The sequence below is a fragment of the Lemur catta genome, chromosome 8 (genome assembly GCF_020740605.2).
Source record: "Lemur catta isolate mLemCat1 chromosome 8, mLemCat1.pri, whole genome shotgun sequence".
In the NCBI taxonomy this organism is placed as follows: Eukaryota; Metazoa; Chordata; class Mammalia; order Primates; family Lemuridae; genus Lemur; species Lemur catta.
The window spans coordinates 52,626,728-52,650,578 of record NC_059135.1 but is presented as its reverse complement, the minus strand read 5'-3'; the positions used below and the strand labels follow the sequence as shown (position 1 = coordinate 52,650,578).

The following is a 23,851-nucleotide window of genomic DNA, read 5'->3' as shown; positions in this document are numbered from 1 at the left end:
GCACCCTTACTGGATGATCTCCTTCATTCTGGGAATTTCCTTTCACTCCAGACTTTGACAGCTCCCAAATTTCCCATCTCCACCCCACTCCTCAACTGAGTTGCAGGCAAGGTACTGCTTTGCCTGTTTGGCCCCTATATCAGAAGTTTCACGGGTACCTCAAACTTTATGTGTTCAAAACTCAATTTCTGAATTATCTCAGTGAATAGCATCGTCATATGCATCTGGGTGCTCATGCCAGAAATGCGCGAGCTGACAGTGACGCTGCTCTCCTGCCCGTCCCAGTGTCCATCGTGTTGATGGTCCACATGACTCAAAGCCATGCATCTCTCTACATCTCTACCAGCATCCTAGCCATCAGCCCTCCCTGTTTGCTTGGATTACAGCAATATCCTCGGCTTTGGGGTCCCCATAAGCATTCTTCTTGACCTCTGCTAGTCCACGCCAGACAGCAGCCCAGAGTGATCTTTGAAAATATCAGTCTCCTTAAAACTGTTTGTTTGTTTAGAAACAGAGTCTCACTTTGTCGCCCAGGATGGAGTGCAGGGGTGTCATCAGAGCTCACTGCAGGCTCCAATTCCTGGGCTCAAGCAATCCTCCCACCTCAGCTTCCAGGGTAGCAGGGATTATAGGCGCACCATCACATTCAGCAATCCTTGAAACTCTTTACTGGCACTTCGCGTAGCATCTCGAGTCTTTGCCAGGGCCTGGCTGGGCCTCTGCCAACTTCCCCAGCCTCTTCTCAGACGAGGGGTCCCTCACTTGCTGTGTGGAGGCCAGCTGTCCTCGCCCCTCCTCAGATGGCTTCTGTTCCCTCCTGCCCGCCTCTGCACTCTGTGCATCCGCTCAGGGCTGCCTCCTGGCTCCCGTGGGCTTTAGGCACTTGTGCCTTATGGACCCCTTCATAGTTTATGTTATTTTACTATCTATGTATCTATCATCTATCTATTTGTTTATTTACTCTGTTGCCCAGGCTATGGTGCAGTGACATTATCATAGCTCATGGCAACCTCAAACCCCTGGGCTCAAGTGATCCTCCTGCCTCAGCCTCCCAAAGTGCTGGGATTGTGGGCAAGAGATTGTTAAAAGAGGACCTAAGCCTCACCCCAGGACACTCCCATTCATCCTACCCTGTCATCTTCCTCTACACCAACAGCTAACTGTTCCCTTCTCCAGCGAGGCTCCGCCCTCTGTGTCCTAAGTTTAAATTCTAGGGCACAAGAAAATATCTCCAAACAGTCCCGTTATCCTTTGCCAGTCGAAAAAGGAACCAGCCAAGCAGAGAGGGGCCCAGGTAACACAAGCTGCTTGGTTTGGGGGTGCTCACCCCTGCTGCCCCTCCTGCTTTGCGACATCAGTCAAATAATGATTTGCAGGGCGGAATATCACATGTGCCCTCTTCACCAACTGTGATTAGAAAGTCAATTTTGTGCATATGTTGCTGCCTTGCAGTTTCTAGTTTCCATTTCAGGGTTGACTCAACTGTCTCCAATATTACAGTAGATTTGAGGAGACTTTGGCTAGAAAGACACATCCCATAAGCAACTTTTCTTAATTTTTTCCTACCCTGAATTTGGCCTAACAAGTAAGCCTCAAGCTTAAAACTAGAGCCTGAACAAGTAAGGCCCTATGTACTTTCTTTGAATGTCCTAAAAGGTTTCTTAGGTGCCCTCATGCACATGACCATGCCAAGCAGCCGGAGGCCCTAACTCAGCCTCTCCCGTGCTTGGGGGTACGACAAGCCAGGTGGCACGTCTGTGGACATTTAGCAGAGTTATGGTGTAGCTCTCAGAGGATCGTGTGTAGGAAAAAATAAATAAAAAACTAGTTCTTCCCTAACTTTGAAATAAAGGGAATATGTTGTTGTAATGGAAAAAGTACAGGAAACTAGAAAAACCAGCTAGAATTTTTTGAAAGTCAGAAAGGTGACTGTAGTCAGGATGTCATCAGCCTCTCTGACTATATAACTTTCAGGACAGACATTATGAAATGGTCACCATTTTATCCCAAGTGTAGGGTATAAAATATGCACTCAAATGTCTGTTGAAAGAAGGAACAAATGCCATCAATCCTCTAAGTTCTGTGAGGACAGCTGTTGTACTTGGGATAATCACACAGGATTTCAGATAGAAAATCTGGAGTTTGCACTCTGATGTTTCCTATCTATGTGACTTTGATGCTTTACCTAAGCCCGAACTGGAGATGGAGACAATGCCTAGTCTACCTATCTCATAACCTTACAAGGATTAAAGAAGGTTCTTGTAGGAAAGAAAAGTGGCAGTCAGAAACAGGACAGAGACGTCTGTCACCACCACTCCCACTTAACATGAAGCTGATGACACAGTAAGATATTTTAAAAGTAGAGGTATAGGAATTGGAAATGAAGAAGCAAACATTTTCTTATTCGAGGACAATATGACTGTCTCCATAAAAAATCTTATAGAATCTACAGGCAAACCATTAGAAGTAGTAAGAGAATTATGTAAGATTGTTAGACCAAAAAAAAAAATTGACAAAAAGCACCAGCATTGATCAATTCAAACACTTAATTTTAAAAAGCCTATTCTCCATGGTAATAACAAAAACATAAACGACATAGGAAGAAATGTAATAAAGAGAAAATAATTTATAAAAAAAATCATTAAAGCAGCCTTGAATAGATGTAGAGATACAGAATGACCATGGGTAGGAAGGTAACATCCTTCTCCAAATTAATCCACAGATTCAGTGTAATTTCAACAAACTCTTAACATGATTGTTTAATGGAATTCAGTAATTTAATCCTAAAATCCACAGGAAGAGCCGGGGCTCAAGAACAGTCAAAACCATTTTGAAAGACAAAGAAGCACGGGCAGAGGAGTCTTCTTTAAATCCATGACGTTGAGAGTTTGGTCTCAGCACAGGGAGACAGCAAGGAGTCGAGGAATAGACCCGCACACAAATGAAATCGTGATCAATGACAGTGGTGGCATTACAATCAGTGGGGACGGGAGGGGCCCCTCCACAAACTGCGCTGACACAACTGATTATGCATATGGAAAATATTAGACTTCACACCATAAATAAAAATAATTTCAAAGTGAATAAGCTAAATGGAAAGACAAAAATTGTAAAATTTTTAGAGGAAAATATTTTTATGACAGCAGGTAAAGAATTTTTTCAGAAAGACAGAAAAGCCACAACTCATAGATTACCATAAAAACTCTACAAAACACACACATAAAGCAAGAAAAAAAAATTACACACACAAAACACCATAAACAAAGTTAAAAGATAAGTCTCAGACTGGAAAAAGATATTATCAGCGTACGTATCCCTAAAATATGTACCTGGGATTTATTAGTAAAGTTTAAAAATCAATGCAAAAATACAAATAACCCCAAAAAGTGAGCAAAAAATTCAAATAGGCAATTCTCTTCAGAGGAAACATGGATTATGAACTTATGAAAACATGCTAAACTTCACCAGAATAATACAGGAGAATGAGAACCGAAATCATGAGTTATCATTTCACATCCATCAATCTATCACATGCAGGAACCTATACACACAACTCAAAGCAATGCTCATATACGTGCATAAGGAAATGTCAGGTATTTCATTGCAGCATTGTTTATAATAGTCAGAAAATGGAAATAACTGAAATGCCCATCAACAAGAAAATGGATAAATTGTGATACGAACTACAGCATTTAAGATAATTTAGAGAAACATGTTAGTGTGGATATATCTCAAAAACATGAGTGGTAAACAAGTCCCAGAAGGTTATTTACAGGATGATACCACTTATACAAAGTTTCAAAAACATGAGAACAATCCTATGTATGCACACATATAAGCAGCATATAAAACCATTCATGGTATCATTCTGATAAACATCAAATTCAGAGCAACAGCCACCTGGGTCAAGGGAGAAAAATGGAAATGAGACAGGGATGTGCAGATTTCAACTACAGCTATAATCATTTCTTTTTGAAAGAAAAAAAGCAATAATGGGTAAAAAATAAAATTGTACAAGCTACATAATGGATACACCAGTATTTGTTACACTGTTTTCTGTATTTTTCTATATGCTTGAAATGCTTCATAATTGAAAAGAAAAAGGCACAATACAAATACTAGCAGTTTTGCTGATCAATGTCTGCTGACAACTAGGTGGAGCAAATTAACTCAATAATATATCATAACAATTATCTCCAAGTGTAGGAGGAATATTCATTTCTCCAAGGCTTACATTTACTAATAATTAATGTGTCAGGCACTGTGGAAAGTGGTTTACAGTATCTAATCTCCATAATCATCCCCATTTTATAGATTAGAAAACTGAGGCTCAGAGTGGAAAGGTAGAGCCCAAGGTCACATAGCTAGTAACCAACAGAGCTGGGATACAAGCACACCCCGGTGTGTCCAAGTCCAATACCTATGCACTTAATCACTACATTACACTACAAAAGGTTTCAACTTTACTAAATGAACTAAGATGAAAAATCTACAGGAAGCTACCAAGAGTAAAACTGAAAAAAAAAAAATGCAATTAACATTAAGAATTTCTAAAGGATCAGGGTGTGAGGAGGACTAAGCCATTGGGTTTACACAATTAAAAGTGAGACCCAAACCTATTCTGAGTCCTAACATATATAATAAAAATATACAGGGAAGACTATGTGGTGTCAGATGTAACTATTAAGGCTAACATTGGCAGGAAGTCAATATTCCTTAAGACCAACCATAGACACAGACACAGCCTTCTGATAAGAGGGTGTCCTGAGACTGTAGCCTAATCCATTTTCTTGAGCATTCATTGAAGGCCCACCACTTCTCAGTCACCTGAGCTCTATATTACATTCTCCTTCTTCTAAACCTGACTCATCTGGCACTAACCATGACGTTTTGTTGGTATTTTCTACAGGACCAAGTCACCAACTATTTCAAACTATTGTGTTTTATGCATGGATGAACTATATCTCAGAAGTGTTAGTTGACATTATTTGGTAGCAAGTAACAGCCTCCTAAATTTGCTTAAGAAAAAACTAAGTTGGAGAGTCGCTCTGTAAGGTTTTAAGGCTATCTTATGGAAGCCCAGGAGCAGGAAATACAGACAGGCATGAAATACTGGTAGAAAAACTGCAAAGTTATCAGAAATCAAGGCAGCCATTCTCTGCACCTTTTTCTTCTGAGGTTGAATTCTCATCTTTGTTTTATTCTCAATTTAGATTCTACATGTTCTTTCACATATTAGCATTAAAAACAAGCTTCCCCTCATTTTGAGGGAGAAAATCAATGCCTGAACCATAATCAAACAAATTTTGAAAATGCCAAAACACTGGTCCCTTCACTATAGAAAAACAAAAACTCCAGTTAACAGATGGGGGACAGGGGAGACATCTACCGAGTCCCTACTATAAGCCAGGCACCATACTAAATGCTTACACTTTAACCTTCACAAAAATCCTGAGATACTATTGTTACCCTCTTTTTATGGATGATGAAAATTAGGTTTTAAGATGGTAAGAAAACCTATCCAATATCACATCTAGTATGTAGCTTAGCAGGAATTTAGAAAAGTTAAAAGGTGGGAAATGGGGAGAGGAGAAGGACGGAAGGAAATAGACCTCCTTTTTAGCACATCTTAACACCAAAAATTGTATCTTAAATATACAGTGAAATGGTATGATGTTACATGACAGCATACCATGCAGCTTTTAAAAACCTGTTTTAAAAAGATACATTGGCCAGGCACAGTGGCTCACTTTGTGAGGCCAACGTGGGAGGATCCCGAGGCCAGAAGTTCAAGACCAGCCCAGGTAACATAGAGACCCCATCTCCACGAAAAATAAATTTTTCTTTAATTAGCTAGGCATGGTGGTGTGTGCCTGCAGTCCCAACCACTCAGGAGGCTGAGGTGGGAGGATCACTTGAGACCAGGAGTTCAAGTCTGCACTGAGGTATGATTGCGCCACTGCACTCCAGCTGGGGCTATAACAAGAACCTGCCCCAAGACACAAAAAATATATACAGATAGATATATAGATAGATCATAAAGGAAGCCTTGTGACATCAAATGAAGGTCACAGAAAAAAAAAAAAACTTGTATATCCTCTGAAGTCCAATTTTGTTATGCACTTTAAAAGAAAATAATTTAAACAATGGTTATCTCTGGGCAGCTTAGACATTTTAATTTTTATGCTCTTAGTTTCTCAATATTCACCAATATAAAGTGTCACAGCCAGAAAATCTTTTCCTCAGTCCTGACTCAGCCAAGCATCTGCCCAGCTTTCTTCTCTTCACCACCAAATTAGACTATTCTATCCCTACCGCCTCCATAGCCTCTTTTCCTGTGGCCTCAGTTGACCAGTGTGACTTTTACCCAAACTCTCTTCAACTGCTTCCAGAGATCAGTAGTATTGCCAAAGCCTTTTCTTGCTTTTCGTCCAATTTAACCTCCTTGATAGCTCCTCTTCCTCCACCAGGTTCCCTAAGTGTGTTTTCCAAGGTTCAATGCTTAGCTCAGATTCCTATAGTGTTTGAAAACCCTGCACTTTCATTATTTAATTTTTCTGGGGATTTAAAAGGCCTGTGATCCCAAAAAGATTAGAAGTCACTGCTAAAAATTAAATTCTTAACTCCCTTGCAATTTGACATCTCCCTTGAAAACTTTTCCACTCCATCCCTCACAAACTTTCCTAGTCCCCATAATATACCATACCTTTGCTAATGCCATTCCCTCTGCCAAGTTTCACAGACTTGTCCATGCAGAATTCTCCCTCTTCTATGTTTCTACAGCACTTTGTATCTGCCACTAGTATATATTTGCCACATTATATTTGATTATAAGCCAATCTGTCTGAATAAGGCAAGGGGGCAATCAATATATTTTTGTTTCCAACACTAAATAAGTGACTTCACTAAAATACCAAATTTTGTCCTCAAAGTATCAATCAACTAATTGTTTTGTGTGCCTTGTCAGACAACAGAAGGCTTAGTGCTCATTCATGGCAAAAAGTTTTAAACATACTAGTGAAGCAAATGATTTTTACATTAAAAACTTATCAACATTAAATTCTTATCAATATCATATAATTAAAACTGAAAACCAAATTATCTAACAGGTAGCATGACTACCATGTCAACTTATATTTTAAAACCAAGTGCTATTCCATAATCATTAAACCCCAAACTTCAAACAATACTGAATAAAAATTTTTAGTAAGACAAAAACTTAAACTTTGAGATCCTGAGCAGGTGGTACTAGGATTTAACTACAATTAAGAGCCTAAGAGGATGCTTCTCTATTTTAAGCGATTCTAACACAGGAGTGTTTATCAGAGCCACTAGAGGAGCTGTTTCAAAATACAATGTATACTCTACCCTCAGAGATCTTGATTTAGCAGGTCTGGGATGAGGCCAGGCCTATGGACCTTTAAAAATGCTCCCCAGCATTTTCTAATGAACAGTACTAGTTAAGAACTATTTTTTATGAAATATATTTGACATGCCTTCAGTTTATATGTACATATATTTTTAAGTATTTTAAGTGTTTTCACTATTTTGAAAGACCAAAGCTATTTACAGGCACCTGACTTTTTCAACAGGAGTAGCTCCTTTAAAGGGTTATGTGCTTTTTGGTTGAGTCACTTTTCCAAGTCACTAAGTCTCAATCTACAGAAAATGAGATGCTCTTATGTGATATTTTCTTTGAGGTATAGAGCACAGACAATCCAGTCCACTAGATGAATGTTACAATATGAATTATTTGTATATAAATATACTGAATATGCACTAACTCTAGCCTTTACAAAAATAAAGCAATTGACAAATCACCTAATAAAGAGTATACTTACACTAATATTATACACATATATAATACTAATACAGATTTTATAACTAGAAAAAATTAACTTCAGAGTAAATCTTCAAATATTGGGCTTCCAGAGTATATTCAACATTTTTAATATAAAAATAGAAATATTCAAAATCACCTACAGTAAGGTTAAATACTTTGTTAGATAAAAGATCTAAAGTTCACTAATATATTCCTAGTGGGCACTCAAAAAAGCTAAAAACTTACTTAAATAATTTTCAAGACTACTTTCTTCACTGCACTCATTCTCTAAGAACTGATAAAATATGCTTGAAAGCTCATGTATCAAAAGTGCTCTAAAAACTTACTGTAAAAATTCAGTATTACTGGCCGGGTGCAGTGGCTCACGCCTGTAATCCTAGCACTCTGGGAGGCTGAGGCGGGGTGGATTGTTTGAGCTCAGGAGTTCAAGATCAGATGAGCAAGAGAGAGAAACCCCATCTCTACTAAAAAAATAGAAATTAGCTGGACAACTAAAATATATATATACAGAATAAATCAGCCGGGCATGGTGGTGCATGCCTGTAGTCCCAACTACTTGGAAGGATGAGGCAGAAGGATTGCCTGAGCCCAGGAGTTTGAGGTTGTTGTGAGCTAGGCTGACGCCACGGCACTCACTCTAGCCCCGGCAACAGAGTGAGACTCTGTCTCAAAAAAAAAAAAAAAAAATTCAGTATTACTTAAAAACATCTCCATTATCATTCTAAAACAGTTTAATCTCCTGACTTAATGGGCATTTTAGTGATCTATCTTCTCACCTAATCCTCTTCACACAATCTTACAGAATGAAAAATTCTAAAAATTACCTAATGGAGTTAAGATGCAAATTCTAATCCTTGTAACTTCAAAATAATTGTAAATTCCATTGATTCATTTCTGTAATTCCAAGTAATACTTCATATCTCACAAGCTTAAGTTTCACATTTAGAAAAATGTCCATGTTTATGCTTGTGACCCAGTGCACTCAAAGATAGTACTGACAATGTCAGATTGAGCCTGGAAAATAGACAATGGAAATCTTTACCCCCACTGTATGCATGTGGAAACGAATTTGATTTTTATCTTGAAATAGCTAATATAATCATATTATTAATATGCTGCTTTTTCCTTTCCTTCTACCCCACCTTTATGATGATTAGACACACAAACTCAAAACATGACTTTTTTGAATAACTCCTGTCATGGTTACTGAAATTTGTCTTATGTTATCATTTTCAACAATCTTTATGTAAATTCAGGTCTTTCTTTGATAAATCAAAATACTCTGCATTGCTTTCAAAGGTGAAACAGAAACAAAGGTTTGCAAAATGCCATTGATAAAATTGATATGAATCAATGTGCACTAAGATTTTTTCAAAAATTATATTTAATATATTTATTATTAAAATTATAAGCTCATTCTTAGGTAAAAAATTAGTAAACTGCCAGTGCCTCTATACATCTCTTTTAAAATAAATATACCTGTTTACATTTCAGTGTCCGAAATCAAGATTCTAAAAATAAAATGCTAAGTTGAAAAATAAAACACAGATTCTTACCCGATACCATTGCAGTATTTTAAATGCATAGGAATACAACAAACTCAAAAGAAAAAAAAATAGTGTTTTATTAACTACCACACTGTTATAATACACTTTAAACGTACAATAAGGTAGCCTTTAAATTTGAGGTGGTCTTAAGAATAATAAATGAACAGAATTCCAAATTTTTGAAATAGGTGAATTGCTGCAGTTATAGGTATACATTTAGGAAAGTTGTATAGCTCTTACAAGACCAGCAATGTAACTTTATTTTGTACATTTCTTTAAATTGAAAATATAAACAATAATTAAAAAATAAAAAGAAAATACAGCGTAATAAAAAACATACGTTTCTCAATTAAATGTACTGGATACATATAAATTTTAAGGTAAGAAGCAAAAAAGGAAAATGATTGATATTTAAGTGCAGACTGACTACCTAGACAAAAAAAAAAAAAGACTTAAAAAAATATCATAAAACCTCTAGTTTTCTATGACTAATATTCATATGGTTGGAGTATCGTCACTATGGAAGTGATTTTGTTATGTTTGCATATGTTATACTTTATTGGTAAATTTACATGATGGCTTTTAAGGCCCTGGCAGACATGGTTTTTGGAAACAAGATTGGATAAAAATCACTGCTAAGACGCAATACACCTCATTTTTTTTGGTCCTCCAATATTCAAGAAAAGGGATAATTCACTCACTATAACATTTTCTTACCACCCAAATGCCTCAACCTATACATTTTAAACTTTTTTAAACATTGGTTATATTGCCCAACTTCGTTATTGAAAGAATATTAACAAGACATTATTTTGGCAAATTAAATCTTAAACATGGCTTTTCAACAGGATTTAAAAGGTGACTATCCCTAGAGTTCCATGTTAAAATGTAGTTTTCAAAATCTTACAAGAGTAATGCTTAAAATATTGTACATAGTTAACCTAATTAAAATAATTAGCTTCAAAATGACAAATTGATAAGCTAAGTAAAGCCTACACTATGTAACATTTGCTTGGAAACTTGATTTGTCAGTTATGCATAATAAAAATTCCAGTCATCAAGAAAATTACAAAATTTTTTTATCATAACATGATTTCTTTCACCCACCAACTTTTTTATCTTACAATAGATAAATACCAACATGTTCTCATTTATACACTAAACCACACAGGATTGATGCATTTGGTTAGACTACCATTCGCATTGTTAAATTCAATTTTCTCTTTATATAACTTGGTAAAATTTCATTTCTTCTAGATTCCAAAAGTACCTACAAAACCCATGCAATTTTACCATTTTTTAATATACTATGGAATATCATACAAAGTAAGGCATTTCAGTGTCATGTATAACCAAGTTACTGTCAATCCAAAAATTTTTGCACATCAATAAAAAGATATCTAAGAACTTAGGAACAATATTCTTCTCACTACTGTATAAAAATAACCACAATGAATAAGTATTTGTGTAATATTTACTCCATTGTCTCATTTCCAGAAACTGTGACAAGCTGTAAAGGTATTTCAGTGTTGGTAAGGATATCTTGATTGCTGGTGGCGGAAGTATTAACAGTTCCTATCCCTGAAACAGAACCTTGTTGAATATTTGCAAGGATAAGTGTTGTTCCTCCTGCAGTAATCAAAGTATCATCTCGCGCAGCTTCCACAGATGCCAGCACTGTACTGCTAGAGTGAATACCTTTTTTATTCTGATGTGTTTTAATATGTTTGGCAAGGTGGTCACTTCTCATAAAGCGTTTTGAACATTCTGGACAAACAAATTTCTTCTCACCTGTTAAGAAAAAATTAAGTTACTTACTGTTTAAAATTCAACTTTAATAAACCAATTATATTCTCCAAAACAGAAAGTATGCTAACACTGACAGTTGGGGATGGGTAGTAGGGGTCTATTAAAATAGTATTAGTTTTATGAGCTGTCTCTGCAAGATTTTTCTTATAGAATATTTCTGCTCAAAATAAACATCATCTTTACTTTCTGATGAAAAGCAATCTTCAACTATGCTAAGAGTTTGTTCTGAAACACCCATATTAAGATACCAGCTAAAAAATGATCATCTATAACATGTAACACACTTCTTTAAAGTCTAAATAAAAGTACATTCTTTCAAACTATACTACTAACATGTCATGCCCATGATACTAAACCTTCAACTCTTAAATATGAATTCAAATAGTAACAGAGTACTTAAAGGAAAGACACAAACTTAAGACTCATCAAGATTGAGTAATCTCAAGGCCGGGCGCGGTGGCTCACGCCTGTAATCCTAGCACTCTGGGAGGCCGAGGCGGGTGGATTGCTCGAGGTCAGGAGTTCAAGACCAGCCTTAGCAAGCGCGAGACCCCGTCTCTACTAAAAATAGAAAGAAATTATCTGGCCAACTAAAATATATATATAGAAAAAAATCAGCCAGGCATGGTGCTGCATGCCTGTAGTCCCAGCTACTGGGGAGGCCGAGGCAGTAGGATCGCTTAAGCCCAGGAGTTTGAGGTTGCTGTGAGCTAGGCTGATGCCATGGCACTCACTCTAGCCCGGGCAACAGAGCGAGACTCTGTCTCAAAAAAAAAAGATTGAGTAATCCCAAGAATAATAAAAAGAGCTAGCTGACTGGATTTCAGCTGGAACAATGAAGAGCCAGCCTAATATATCAAGATGTTAAAATTGTTAAGACCCTGATGCCTAAATTTTATTTCCCTGCATGAGTAAAATACTTTTGAATACAAAAACAACAGTCTTCTATCACACTGAAGACCTACTATGCAAGAGGATTACTAGAAGACAAAAGGTCAACCTAAAAGGAATTCAGAGAGAAATCAATCAATAAATCTAGTTCATATTTTCTTAAGTTTTTCTTCAAAAATGTTTTGCCCTATCTCTTGTTCTAGCACCTCCACTCTAGGTTGGTCCTTATCAGACATCATGCCTGAACCATACTGCAATGACACCCTCGTCTCACCTTCTCATTCTAACACAAATCAATGCCATTCTAACACAAATCAATCACATCTTCCTTAAATACCAAATTTTATTGCAGTACAAAACTTTACCATCAATACGAAGTGGGAATACAAGGGTAACTTGCAGATAACAGTTTAGATGCTCTACTGCCTAATTTACAGGGACCTCTATAAAGTGCCTTGAGCCTACTTAACAGAAATGTGTTATGTAAAATCTCGTCCTCACTCTTTACCAGGAACATCAGTCCTGAGAGATGTTCCATGGCAAATGGCACAATGATCACACAAGGTTGGGAAATGCTGATATACACATTACATCTCCCACTTATAGATGCATGATGTTCATCTAGCATTCAATTTAAAGGTCCTAAGAGGCAGCCTTAAAGGTACTTGTGTCCTCCTTAACCCAGTGTTTCTCATACTTATCTGATCATAGACCTTTTTTCCCTTTTGTATTATTCCTTTTTACAACCTGCTGATCAAATTCCACTGAGGAAAATTCCGTTATAGGGTCACCTTGAGCTCTACTATCCTATGCCTTACTAACCCAAGCATTAATTATCGCTGCTTCCTTAGCAGATAATTCATATTCAACAGTACAGATTGTTACACAAAATCTTTTACTTCATTATCTACTTAACTGTTGCACTTTCACGCAAGTTAATCTCATCTGTCTAGCTATGCAATGAAAGAGACAGGAACTAAAACAAGTAGAGCATCTGTGTACTACTACATACTTCACAGGTTATTTCATACAATATTTAAAGCCAAAGTAGGAGTGAAGCAGCATCAGAAGATAGGGTATTTGGCTTAATCTAATAGAGAACTTGGATTGGAAGCCAGATGACTTCAAAATCCATGCTCCAATTCATCATACTTCTTTTAAGCTCTCTAGGGATTATAGATACATATTTTTCCATTCTCCAATACTGAGACTAGATTAATGAACACTTTTGATTGTTTACATGGTAACAGGAGAAAACTATCTCTAAGTTACATTAAGTTAGGCTTCAGTTTGCATCAGTCCTAGGTCCATTTCATATAACAACCACACAACCCTACATAAAACCAATATAATGAAAGAGAGTCTTGACATCAACAATGCCTTGGTTGTCCCTCAATGCGAAGTCTTTCGCTTACCTCACAGGTACTAAACAGAAAAAGTGAAATGCCCAAATTTATCAGAAGAAAGGGGATTATTCTTTGTTACAGTGTCAAGGAGGAAGAAGAAAAAGATGGATCAAGAGTACAAGCAGGCCGGGCGTGGTGGCTCACGCCTGTAATCCTAGCACTCTGGGAGGCCAAGGCAGGAGGATCACTCGAGGTCAGAAGTTCGAGACCAGCCTAAGCAAGAGCGAGACCCCATCTCTACTAAAAACAGAAAGAAATTATCTGGCCAACTAAACATATACATGGAAAAAAATTAGCCGGGCATGGTGGTGCTTGCCTGTAGTCCCAGCTACTTGGGAGACTGAGGCAGGAGGATCACTTAAGCCCAGGAGTTTGAGGTTGCTATGAGCTAGGCGGACACCACAGCACTCTAGCCTGGGCAACAGAGTGAGACTCTGTCTCAAAAAAAAAAAAAAAAAGAGAGAGAAGGGAAAAAAAAGAGTACAAGCAGACAACTAATTAAAAATGTTAACAGCATAAATAATAGCATAAATGTGGCTTAAGACTTTCAATGTCAACAAAAGCTAACCAAAGTCAGCATAAAATAAAACTTTACTTTACAAGATAACCCATATGGCTTGTTCTTTCGAATTAGTGTTTTTAAACTGGTGTTACTAAAGGTAAAAATCTGATGCAATTCACTGTATTTTAAAAATTCAGTTCAGTAAGGTATGCTAAAAAAATTTCAAGGTAGTTATGTAGCCCTGTAATTCAATTTTGTCTGTTAAAAGTAAATAGTAGTAACCTGTATGTGTTCTTCTGTGCCTCTGTAATTCATCACTTCGAGTAAATCTTTTACCACAGTACATCCAGTTACAAATAAAAGGGCGCTCTCCAGAATGCCAACGCAGATGAGCTCTCAGATGTGAAGTCTTCCCATAGACTTTACCACATCCTGGTATATGACAAATGTGTTGCTTCTTTTTCCCAAGATTGGTACCTCTAAAAAACACACAGAATATATACTTACATGAAAATACTCAAATGGATATTAGCACTTACATACTCCATGTTGAGTTTCAAATAAAAGATATCACCACGAGGTCAATCAGAAACCAAAACCATTTAAAATCAATTTAAATGAAAATTTATATACCAAGTGTATATGTTTTACATATTAATTTTACTCCAGAATTAATGTGATTGCTGTCCAAATGTAAATACATTCAATAAATATGTAATTAAAAGATATTTCATACATAAAAAATGTATAATAAAGCTATTTATTATTCTGCCAGAACCATTCACAAATTACATGCATAAGTCCAATCCAATTAAGTTAACTGTATGGGAAACTAAATGGTCTTTATTCAAAAGTATTGATTTCAGATAATTAAAACTATTTAAACCAAAGAATGAATGTAAAACTGATCACAGGTACAATTAAAAGGTAGATAGGCAGCTAAGTGGACTTTAAATTAACATGATTTAGGCATATTTATTCATATTTATATGGCCATGCCCTGAATATACAACTTGGAGAAAGCTTTTTTGAAAAATCTAGCTAAAACTATGATCTTAACTCCATCAGCATTAGTTGAAATAAATACAAATCAAAATTATCTTTACAGTTAAAATTCCCTTCATATTAACCATGCAAAAGACACCCAAAATCATACACAAGATATATTAAAATACAGTTTTCTCCACATTGCAAAATTTGACATTCATTACATTTTAGTATTTGATACCAAGAAGAGAGTTAGGAAAATATGTGGTTAGATGGGTGAACAGAGGTATCTTAGCCTAAGAAGAAAAATTTTTGATTCCAGAACTGCCATCCAAATAATATTAAACATTACATAAAATGTTATTTTTCAAGCTTAAAAAAAAAGGCTAGTTACTAATTATAGTTTTTTTAAAAACATGACACTTTGGACACAACAATTATCAAAATATTATATAAACTTTACAATGTTTCTCCAAGATTAAAAAAAAAAGTATATTTACCCCCCTCCCCAACTTCCCTCCTCCCCCAATCTCAGTCTATCTATCTAGGTGGTAGCCTGTAAACCTTCTATAGCCTGAAAATCCTCCAGTATACAATACACCTATTGTTTTTCAAATTTTACTGGAAAAATGCATATTTCCCCACATTTATATTTTAATGTACTCACACTCAGTAGCATGTGAAATTGCCATAGGACAAACAGTGCTAAACGGTGCAGTGCTGGCTGTTAGATGCCATAGGTGTTCTGAACAGGGAGACATCAATCAATGTGGGCTCCAGTAGTTAGAGAAGGCTTCGTGGAGGAGGTGGGTAGGATTTAGATAGAAAGGAGGGAAGGCATTCCAGGCAGAGGAATAGCATAAGTAAAGACAAGGAGGAGTCATGCTGTTGTCTCAAGGGCAAGGATGTCATAATCTAACACAATTCTAGTTTCTGCTCCATTCCACCCCCAACTTATACAACTCTCTTCAAAGAGCTGAGTTGAGTGAAACAGGTTTTTCTGGCTCACTTGCAATGCCAAAGTCCTATTAAGCAAAGCCAAAACTGTTTCCATTTAATTTAGCTTTTTAAACTTATTTTATTCTGAAATAGCCCTAAGAAAAACAGCAATGTTTGTGGCTACTGGTGTACAAACCAATTTTACATATTGTGTTCACCATAGCAATTTCACAGAGAACTCACTTCAGTTCACTCATATACCTGTGACTTCTTGTCTCTCCTCTAGGCCTACCACTCAGATAAATAAATGCACTTTTATGTATTCAAAAGTACTATTTCACAAACTTAGCAAAATTTAGCTTAGGAGCACTAAAAAAGCACAAGACTAAAAAACTAACAGCAACAAATCTGGGTTCTCAAAAAGCAAGATGCTAGGGAAAGATACTTTCAATTGAATTATAAGGAAACGGGAGAAACAGTCTTTGTTTGTAAATGGGATAGCCATCTAAGAAAGAGAAACATGGGGGCAGGGTCCCACACAAATATATAATGTAAGCGAAAAACTTAACATTCAAGTCCAAGTTTCTATTTAAAAAGGAAATGTGATTCAAGATAAAATACAAATATGCTCAATATGGATTTTATAGCATGTCATATGAAGGAAGGGAGAGAACTAAAGTGAATTTCTCAACAAACTTCAGGTAAGAAAAGCTTTAGTCTTAAATTTTCTTCTTGGTTAGCATAATTATACCACTAATACCTATTATGTAACCTAGAAAAACTAACAATTTTAAGTTTCTATTCTTGAGTACCTAAACTTGTTCCCAATAACTTAATAATGCCAAGGTAAAGTGACTATAAATAAAGCTAAACTGTGGGTAGAGAGATGACAAAAAGTTTAAGTCCAGTCTCTTTTGCTCAGAGTGGGAGAAACAGTACATAAACTGAAATGCTAACAAAGAAAATAGATTTTGCACAATAATTTAAAAATGTTCAGCTCACATTTAAGTGTTGGTTGGGTACTTACATATTAATGGAGTGTGCATTCACAATTGTTAATTCAAGTTTAGTCTGCCCCTATTTTAACACTTTAAAAAATTATAAGTAAATTATCGGATATCAGACATATCAGAGTAATAACATTTTCCGGTGTTCAAAATAACAGAATTTTCAAGATTCCTAACAAAAATTATAAAAAAGTAATCAAGAGTTGTGAAAATGGACAAAATAGTGTAAGGTACATTTTCAAAGAAAACTTTTATTTGACTGGCATAATTTATATTTTGCTTCTCTAGTGGGTTTGGAAATACTTATTAGAGATTGGGCTATGTAGTTTAACTTTTAATTCATAAAGAAATAAGCATATTTAAGAAGGCAGACCTGTATCTTATACAGGCAGATCTGTATCTGTATGCAGATGGTGTGTGGTGTACGGATTCATGATCTCCAAAGCCCTTACTTACAAAGATTTTATAAAGATGAATCCTTAATAATTTAAATTCCTATATTTTTTGAAGTTTATTATCTCTCAACTACTTTGTGTTCAATATGAAAATGTGCTAATTCATGGGAGAAGAGTGATAGTTCTATTAAAAATTAAAAATATAGTATTTGGGAAGAAATGCAACAGGTGGATGTTTAAACACAGTAATGTTAACGGTTCTTTAATAGGTGATTTTAGAAAGGCTGTAGGTTACTTTTATGGTGGAATATGTAGTTTAGAGATGCAAAACTTAAATGTTTACATAAATTTATATTGAATGTCACAGAATTTCATAGAAGAAAAGGTGGTCTGATATTTAAACTAGATTCTAAAGGAGATAGAATCTGAAAGGATATTGACTTACTGTAATACTGACTATTCTTACTTATCAAATTATTGGACTTTTAAAATGTCATTGCACATTCAACTGACTTTTTTTAAAACAGGGTTTAGCATCACTCATTTTATCTATGTTTATTGTTATAATATTTAATTGCTATGGGTACATGCTTTACATAGGAAAAAATTTATAATAAAGTTATTTATGCTATATTGAAAGTCATCTTTAGACTCTCCAGGATATTTAAAAGAGTCAAAGAAGCAAACAAAAGGCACCTTTATCAAAATTTCGTCCTTTGTGCCTTGCTTTACCAAATACCTGACTTTTCTGGAGGATATTTCTAAATTCACAACTTTAGGCACACGGGCAAAATTACAATGTTTAAAGAATAACTATAATTCTATTTTTTGGATGTTTCAAGATTTGACCTTTAAATCCATTATCTAAAGAAATTAAAATAGCCATATTGTAAAAGCATTAGTGAACAGTACTTATTTATTTAAATAAATGGTGGCACCACTGCTCCATCATTGAGCTTTTTGAAATTTTAATAATTGTGTAAAACTGTCATTTTGTTGTTTTGTTTCTTATTACAAAAAATAATTTACTGTGGTTTTTTTTCAATATTTTTTAAATGAATTGGATCCTGAATTTGTCTATGTCTGTATTTCATTTTTTTGAAAAGATTATTTTGGGTTTGGGAATATGATTTGTATATTTAAATTTTTTATGGACATAATTCAAAGGAATATATAAATTGGTCTTTTGTTAAATGGTTTTTTCATTCAAAAAAAGAAAATAGATTTTGCACAATAATTTTAAAAATATGGATTTATGCATAATCCATACAAAACCTATACAGCAATAATGCCTCTAGAATTCATTTTACTTCGTTGTAATTGTTTATCTCTTCCACTAGATTAGAGAGTCTCTGAAGGATGGTTGATTGCTCAATAAATATTGCCCAAATTAATACAATTTTAAGTATTTAATCATATTTTATATCTTACTCAAAAAGGTAAGCAAATAAAATTTACTTCTCTAAAGATAAATGAAATTAGTTCTCTAAAAATGCCATCTTGCCTATATCCTTTTTTTTTTTTTTAAAGAAATAGTCGAGAAAAAAAGGGCCAATATTCTAAAAACAATTTTAAGTACTGCCTCACTCACTTTTACAGAACACTTTGGAATATTTTGGATTTACAACATATATTATGCTTTCACTAATTATATGCAATAATTGTCATTTATACAAGTGTACCTATCATGCATATCTAGTTGAATTTTGTTCAAACAAGGTCTAAGAAACAATGTAGTTTCTTAAGAATCTCAATTTTTATTGCTTAGAGTAAGTAAGCTTTTAAAAAATGAAGTCACAAAAGTTCTAGAAAATGTCTAAGTGAACATTTTTATAATCCTTGGGATAGGGAAAACATAATAGCATAGTGGTAACAAGGCATCTACTAAAGGACAGATTAACTTAAAATTTTTGTGCTTAAAAAAAGTTTCCAATTTACAGGTGATGGAACTCTTTCTTTACTCATATATTAATAATGTATTTTCCAAACCAATGACATAAATTTGAAGTCAGTGTAAAACTAGGAAAAATATTTATACATGACAGTTACACAAATTAACAGATTGATAAGACACAGAGAAACAATTTACAAAAGAAATTTTAAAATGGCAAAAATAACACCAAGTGTTCTACCTCACCAAGCAACAAAAAAATACACTAAAACAATATTGAGGTATTATTTTTCATCTGCCAGACTTTAGTAAGTGTAAAAAAAATGATAAAATCCACTGCTGGCAAGGGTGTAGGGAACCAGATACTCTCATACTCTGCTGGTGAAGAGGAGACACTACCCTTTCTAGCAGTCAATTCCTTTTACCCAGCATTCCACTTCTGTCAACTTATACTACTAAAAAAATAATCAGACAAATGTGCAGACATATGTATAAGGATTATGACAATAATAAAGTCCCAACAAAATATGTTAAATTATTATACATTCACACAATAGAAAACTAAACAGCCAAAAAAAAAAAAAAAAAAGATACAGACTATAAAGACTTGGAAATATGGTCACAAAAATTCTCAAAACAAGACTAGACATGTAAAACACTAAGATGATGATGATTCCACTTTAAAATACATGTAAGGTCTGGGAGGATATACGCAAAAAACGTTACTGTGTTTATCTTGAAGTAGGGTAAGATTTTAGTGTTTTGAAACATTCTTCCATGTTTCTGAATTTTTATGAGGATGTGTTAGTTTAATAAATTAAACAATTTTCATTTTAAAGTAAAGAATAAGTGAAGCATAGGCTAGGGCCTTGACCTCTTATTAGATTTTACTTACATAAATAATTTATTTTAGAAGATCCTCTAAAATGAAAGTAAGTTTCAAAAAAGTTATTGCCTAGCCAGAATTTCACACTTACTTTATTTGACTAAAACATGTCAAAAAATAAATAACATTTTGAACAATTGAATAATTACAATAAATACAAATACCTAAGGATCAGATGCATATCCAGATCCACTTGGGAGTCAACACAGTTTAATGGTTAAGGCTCTGGCGTAAGAAACTAGGTCCAAATCCCAGTTGTGTGTACTCTTAAGAGTCATTCAACCTCCATTTCATGTATAAAACTGTCCAGAGCACAGCAAGCTCTCAATGTTAGCAGTTACTAGCCATTATTATTGCAAAGGGGCTGGCCAACGTCCAAATTAGCTAATGAGACCAATTCAAAGACAGACAGGTTCTATTAGATCAAGTCTGTTCACTGTGTTAAATAGTATACTCTGTCTACTTAAACTGTGCATTTCTAAGAGTAGGTAGGTGTGTTAAGACTTTTCACCACGACTGAGGACTTGTTTGGTAGGGCTTTAGAGTTCTATCAATTTTTGCTCTATATATTTCAAAGCTGCACAAAAAAGTACCATGACTATTAAATCTTCTTGATGGAAACTTCATATTAAAGAAATATAATATATCCCCTATCTGTCCATTTGAGGCTCATCATTTTAATCCCTCCCAACTTGCTTGATGCTAACATTGCTATCCAAGTTTTCTTTCTGTTAACATTTGCCTAATAAATCTTTTTCCATGCCTCATCTTCAACATTTCTGTGCCAATTATTTGAGGTATTCCTTATAATCAACACCAGACTATATTGTTTTTTTAAAATATGATCTGAACCTTAATCTCTTAATTAAGCTAAATTTATCCACATTTAATATAATTACTGATCATCCTATCATTATTGTCTTAATGTTTATTTTTAAAAACACTGAGGTGAATTACTACAATCCCACTTTGTAAAAAATTCTATCTATTAAGGTTTACTTTTCACTTTCGTTGAAAAATGGAAGTGCTTATCAACTATTTTTGAACTCCTTAACTTATGTTTACATAACTGCTATTCTCAACCCAAGAATCAACTTTTTATCCAAATTAAGGCAAATCTCATTACTGGTTTGCAAACAGGCTAATTTCTGATGTGGGCCTATTAAATGGTATCTATTACACTTATTTGAAAAAAAAAGTAAACTAAATAAGTTTAGTTTAAAAGGCATTTAGATCTGAAAATTGAATTTCAAATATTTTGTTCCCTAACTTCTGCCACACTCATACAGATACACACCCAAAATGATCATGTAATGAATAATTTCTCAAAATTGATATGGCATGCAATATTTCAAAAATTAGGGTGATGATATTAGCATTCTTTAAAAAAAAAAAAAAGGATATGTTTCATGTGTGCATACCTCCCACCACCTTCTTTACAGTTGGGACAGGTGCAAGCTACCCTCCGAAGCCTTTTTCCTTCTTGATGTTGTTGGTCCCCTTCTTCATCTACCACCTGTACTCTTAAGTGTGTTAGATCATTGGTATTCAATGTAGAATCACCACTGAGCTGCCACTCTTCAGGATCAGGTTCTTCTTCCTTGATCCTAATATCTAAAGAAAAAAACAAATACAGATGAGAAGCAGCCCACTGGCCCAAAAAGATAGCAAGAGATCTGAACCTCTCTAAGGTAAAGTGAATATTATGTAGAAGTCAAACGTCATCTGTTTGTAGAGCTTAATCATTGCTCTTCATTGTGGCTTATTCCTTTCAAAACAACTTATTTTATTCTAAATATCAGAGATTAAGCCAAAAAGGGAATAAAGCCAACATGAAAGCTTACTTTTTAAAAGATTCGGTAATAAAAGCAGGTATTACTCTTTGAGCAAGCTGAGTTGCAATCTGAAACTTTAATTATAGTTGTTCAGTTAGTCAATAAATCCAATGATCAGTTCAGACTGGAACAACCTCTAGTGCCTTTTTAATCTCTACTTCACAACTTGCATCTATTATGCCTATCTATAGGTACTATATGAATGCAAATGAAGGTAGAATTCACTTAAAATTGTTATAAACTTAAGCTCTAAAGTCAATCATTACTAAAATCTCTAAAACAGCCAAAACATTACTGTAGAAGGAGGTACAGAAGTATGAGACAGTTTCTATTTTCAAGGACTTTTATTATAAACCAGACTGGGAAACAAAATAAGCATGCAGTGGTGAAAAAAAGTGAATATGGCAGGAAGTTATGTCATTTTTTGGCAGAGCCAAACATTTATTTATATATTAATAATACGTCATTTTCTAAGTGAAACTAAGAGAACAGATCAACTGAGGTTTTTTTCATTTCAGAAAACTAATTTTTTAAAAGGAACAATGAACGATTTACAACACTGAATATAACCATCTTTGGTAAAACATAAATTCCTGCAAAACTTGGTTTGACGTATGTTAACAAAAAAATCTTAATTTTAGATCTGTATTAGTCACCAATACTTGGGGCAAAAATAACCTTAAAAATCAAATGTGCCTAATAACTCCTGAATTTATACTAACAAAAACTAGAATGTACACTCAACAGTCAAGAAAATTGCCTCAAACAGCTTAAAACGAGTTTATTTTACCAGAATAATCACATCAAGAATCAAGGGGGGGAAATGGCACAACAGGGTAGATGACAGTGTCATTCATTGAAACAGAAAATACTGGAGAAGGTCCAGGTGGAAAAGAACAGTTAATGAGTTCAAGGTTGAAGGTCACTGAGTTTGAACCATTTGTGAGACACACAAGTAAAAAGGCTGGACCTACAGGTTTGGTGCTCAGAGAGTGGTGTGTGTGCTACAGATAGAGAGTTGAGAGTTATCAGTAAATACACCAGTAAGAAGCCCATCCAAAGAAGTAAGTTAGATCATGCAAGGGCCATGAGTAGCATGAGATGAGAAGATGGCCTACGAGGAACAAAAACTTTTAAGGAAAGGGGAGAAGAGAGCAGCTACAACATGCTACCACAAAAGAAAAGGAAAACATGCATTTCAAGAAAGGGAAGAAGTGGACAACATCAAAGGCAATGAATCAAGAAAGAAACTGACTAAAAAAATGAATGAGAAGTGAGAAAATATTAATAACAAATACAGACTTTTTCAAAAAAGTCTGGTTGAGAAATTCATTCATCCAATAAATATTCATAGTTATCCACTCTGTGCCACAAACTATGCTAGACCCAGATGCAGAATAAATTTGATAGCTGGAAATTAAAGGGAAACTGAAGGAGATTCAATCTGTTGTTTCCATAACTCTCAGTGAAGAATCAGATGTGTATAAAATCATTCCAGGTACATGAGTCTTTAACTCTGTGCCTTTATAATCATGTGTCCACCTGTATCATTATGTCAAAAATAATGCACAAATATTGTGCAAGATAGCTTTTACAAATTGAATGAAAGAGAACATATGGATATCACATATACAAAATTACATAAATTCTGTCTATAATATGAGGACTCTTACTGGACTTTTTAAAGCTGCTCATTTTACAGTTTAATTTTCAACTTTTTGAGTTTTTAATTATTTCTGATAGGACAGTAGGAAAAAAATAGGACAAAATACTAATATCAAAAATGAATAGCCAGGTGTGGTGGCTCATGCCTGCAATCCTAGCACTTTGGAAGGCTGAGGCTGGAAGATTGCTTGCAGCCAGGAGTTTGAGACCAGCCTGAGCAAGACTGAGACCCTGTCTCTACAAAAAAA

The 23,851-nt window shown here is 34.8% G+C and overlaps 1 protein-coding gene across 2 annotated transcripts in view; it reads right to left on the bottom strand.

The window, feature by feature from the left end:
* Positions 1–9,443: 9,443 nt before the first annotated feature.
* SP3 (Sp3 transcription factor) overlaps positions 9,444–23,851 on the bottom strand; it is a 96,211-nt gene continuing 81,803 nt past the window's right edge. For both annotated transcript variants that reach the window (XM_045558944.1, XM_045558945.1), the window contains 3 exons: positions 21,525–21,717; positions 14,281–14,477; positions 9,444–11,181 (listed from right to left, as the gene is read on the bottom strand). In XM_045558944.1, coding sequence (XP_045414900.1) covers positions 10,865–11,181; positions 14,281–14,477; positions 21,525–21,717 — 707 coding nt within the window. In that variant the 3' untranslated portion in view covers positions 9,444–10,864. The remainder of the gene's footprint in view (positions 11,182–14,280; positions 14,478–21,524; positions 21,718–23,851) is intronic.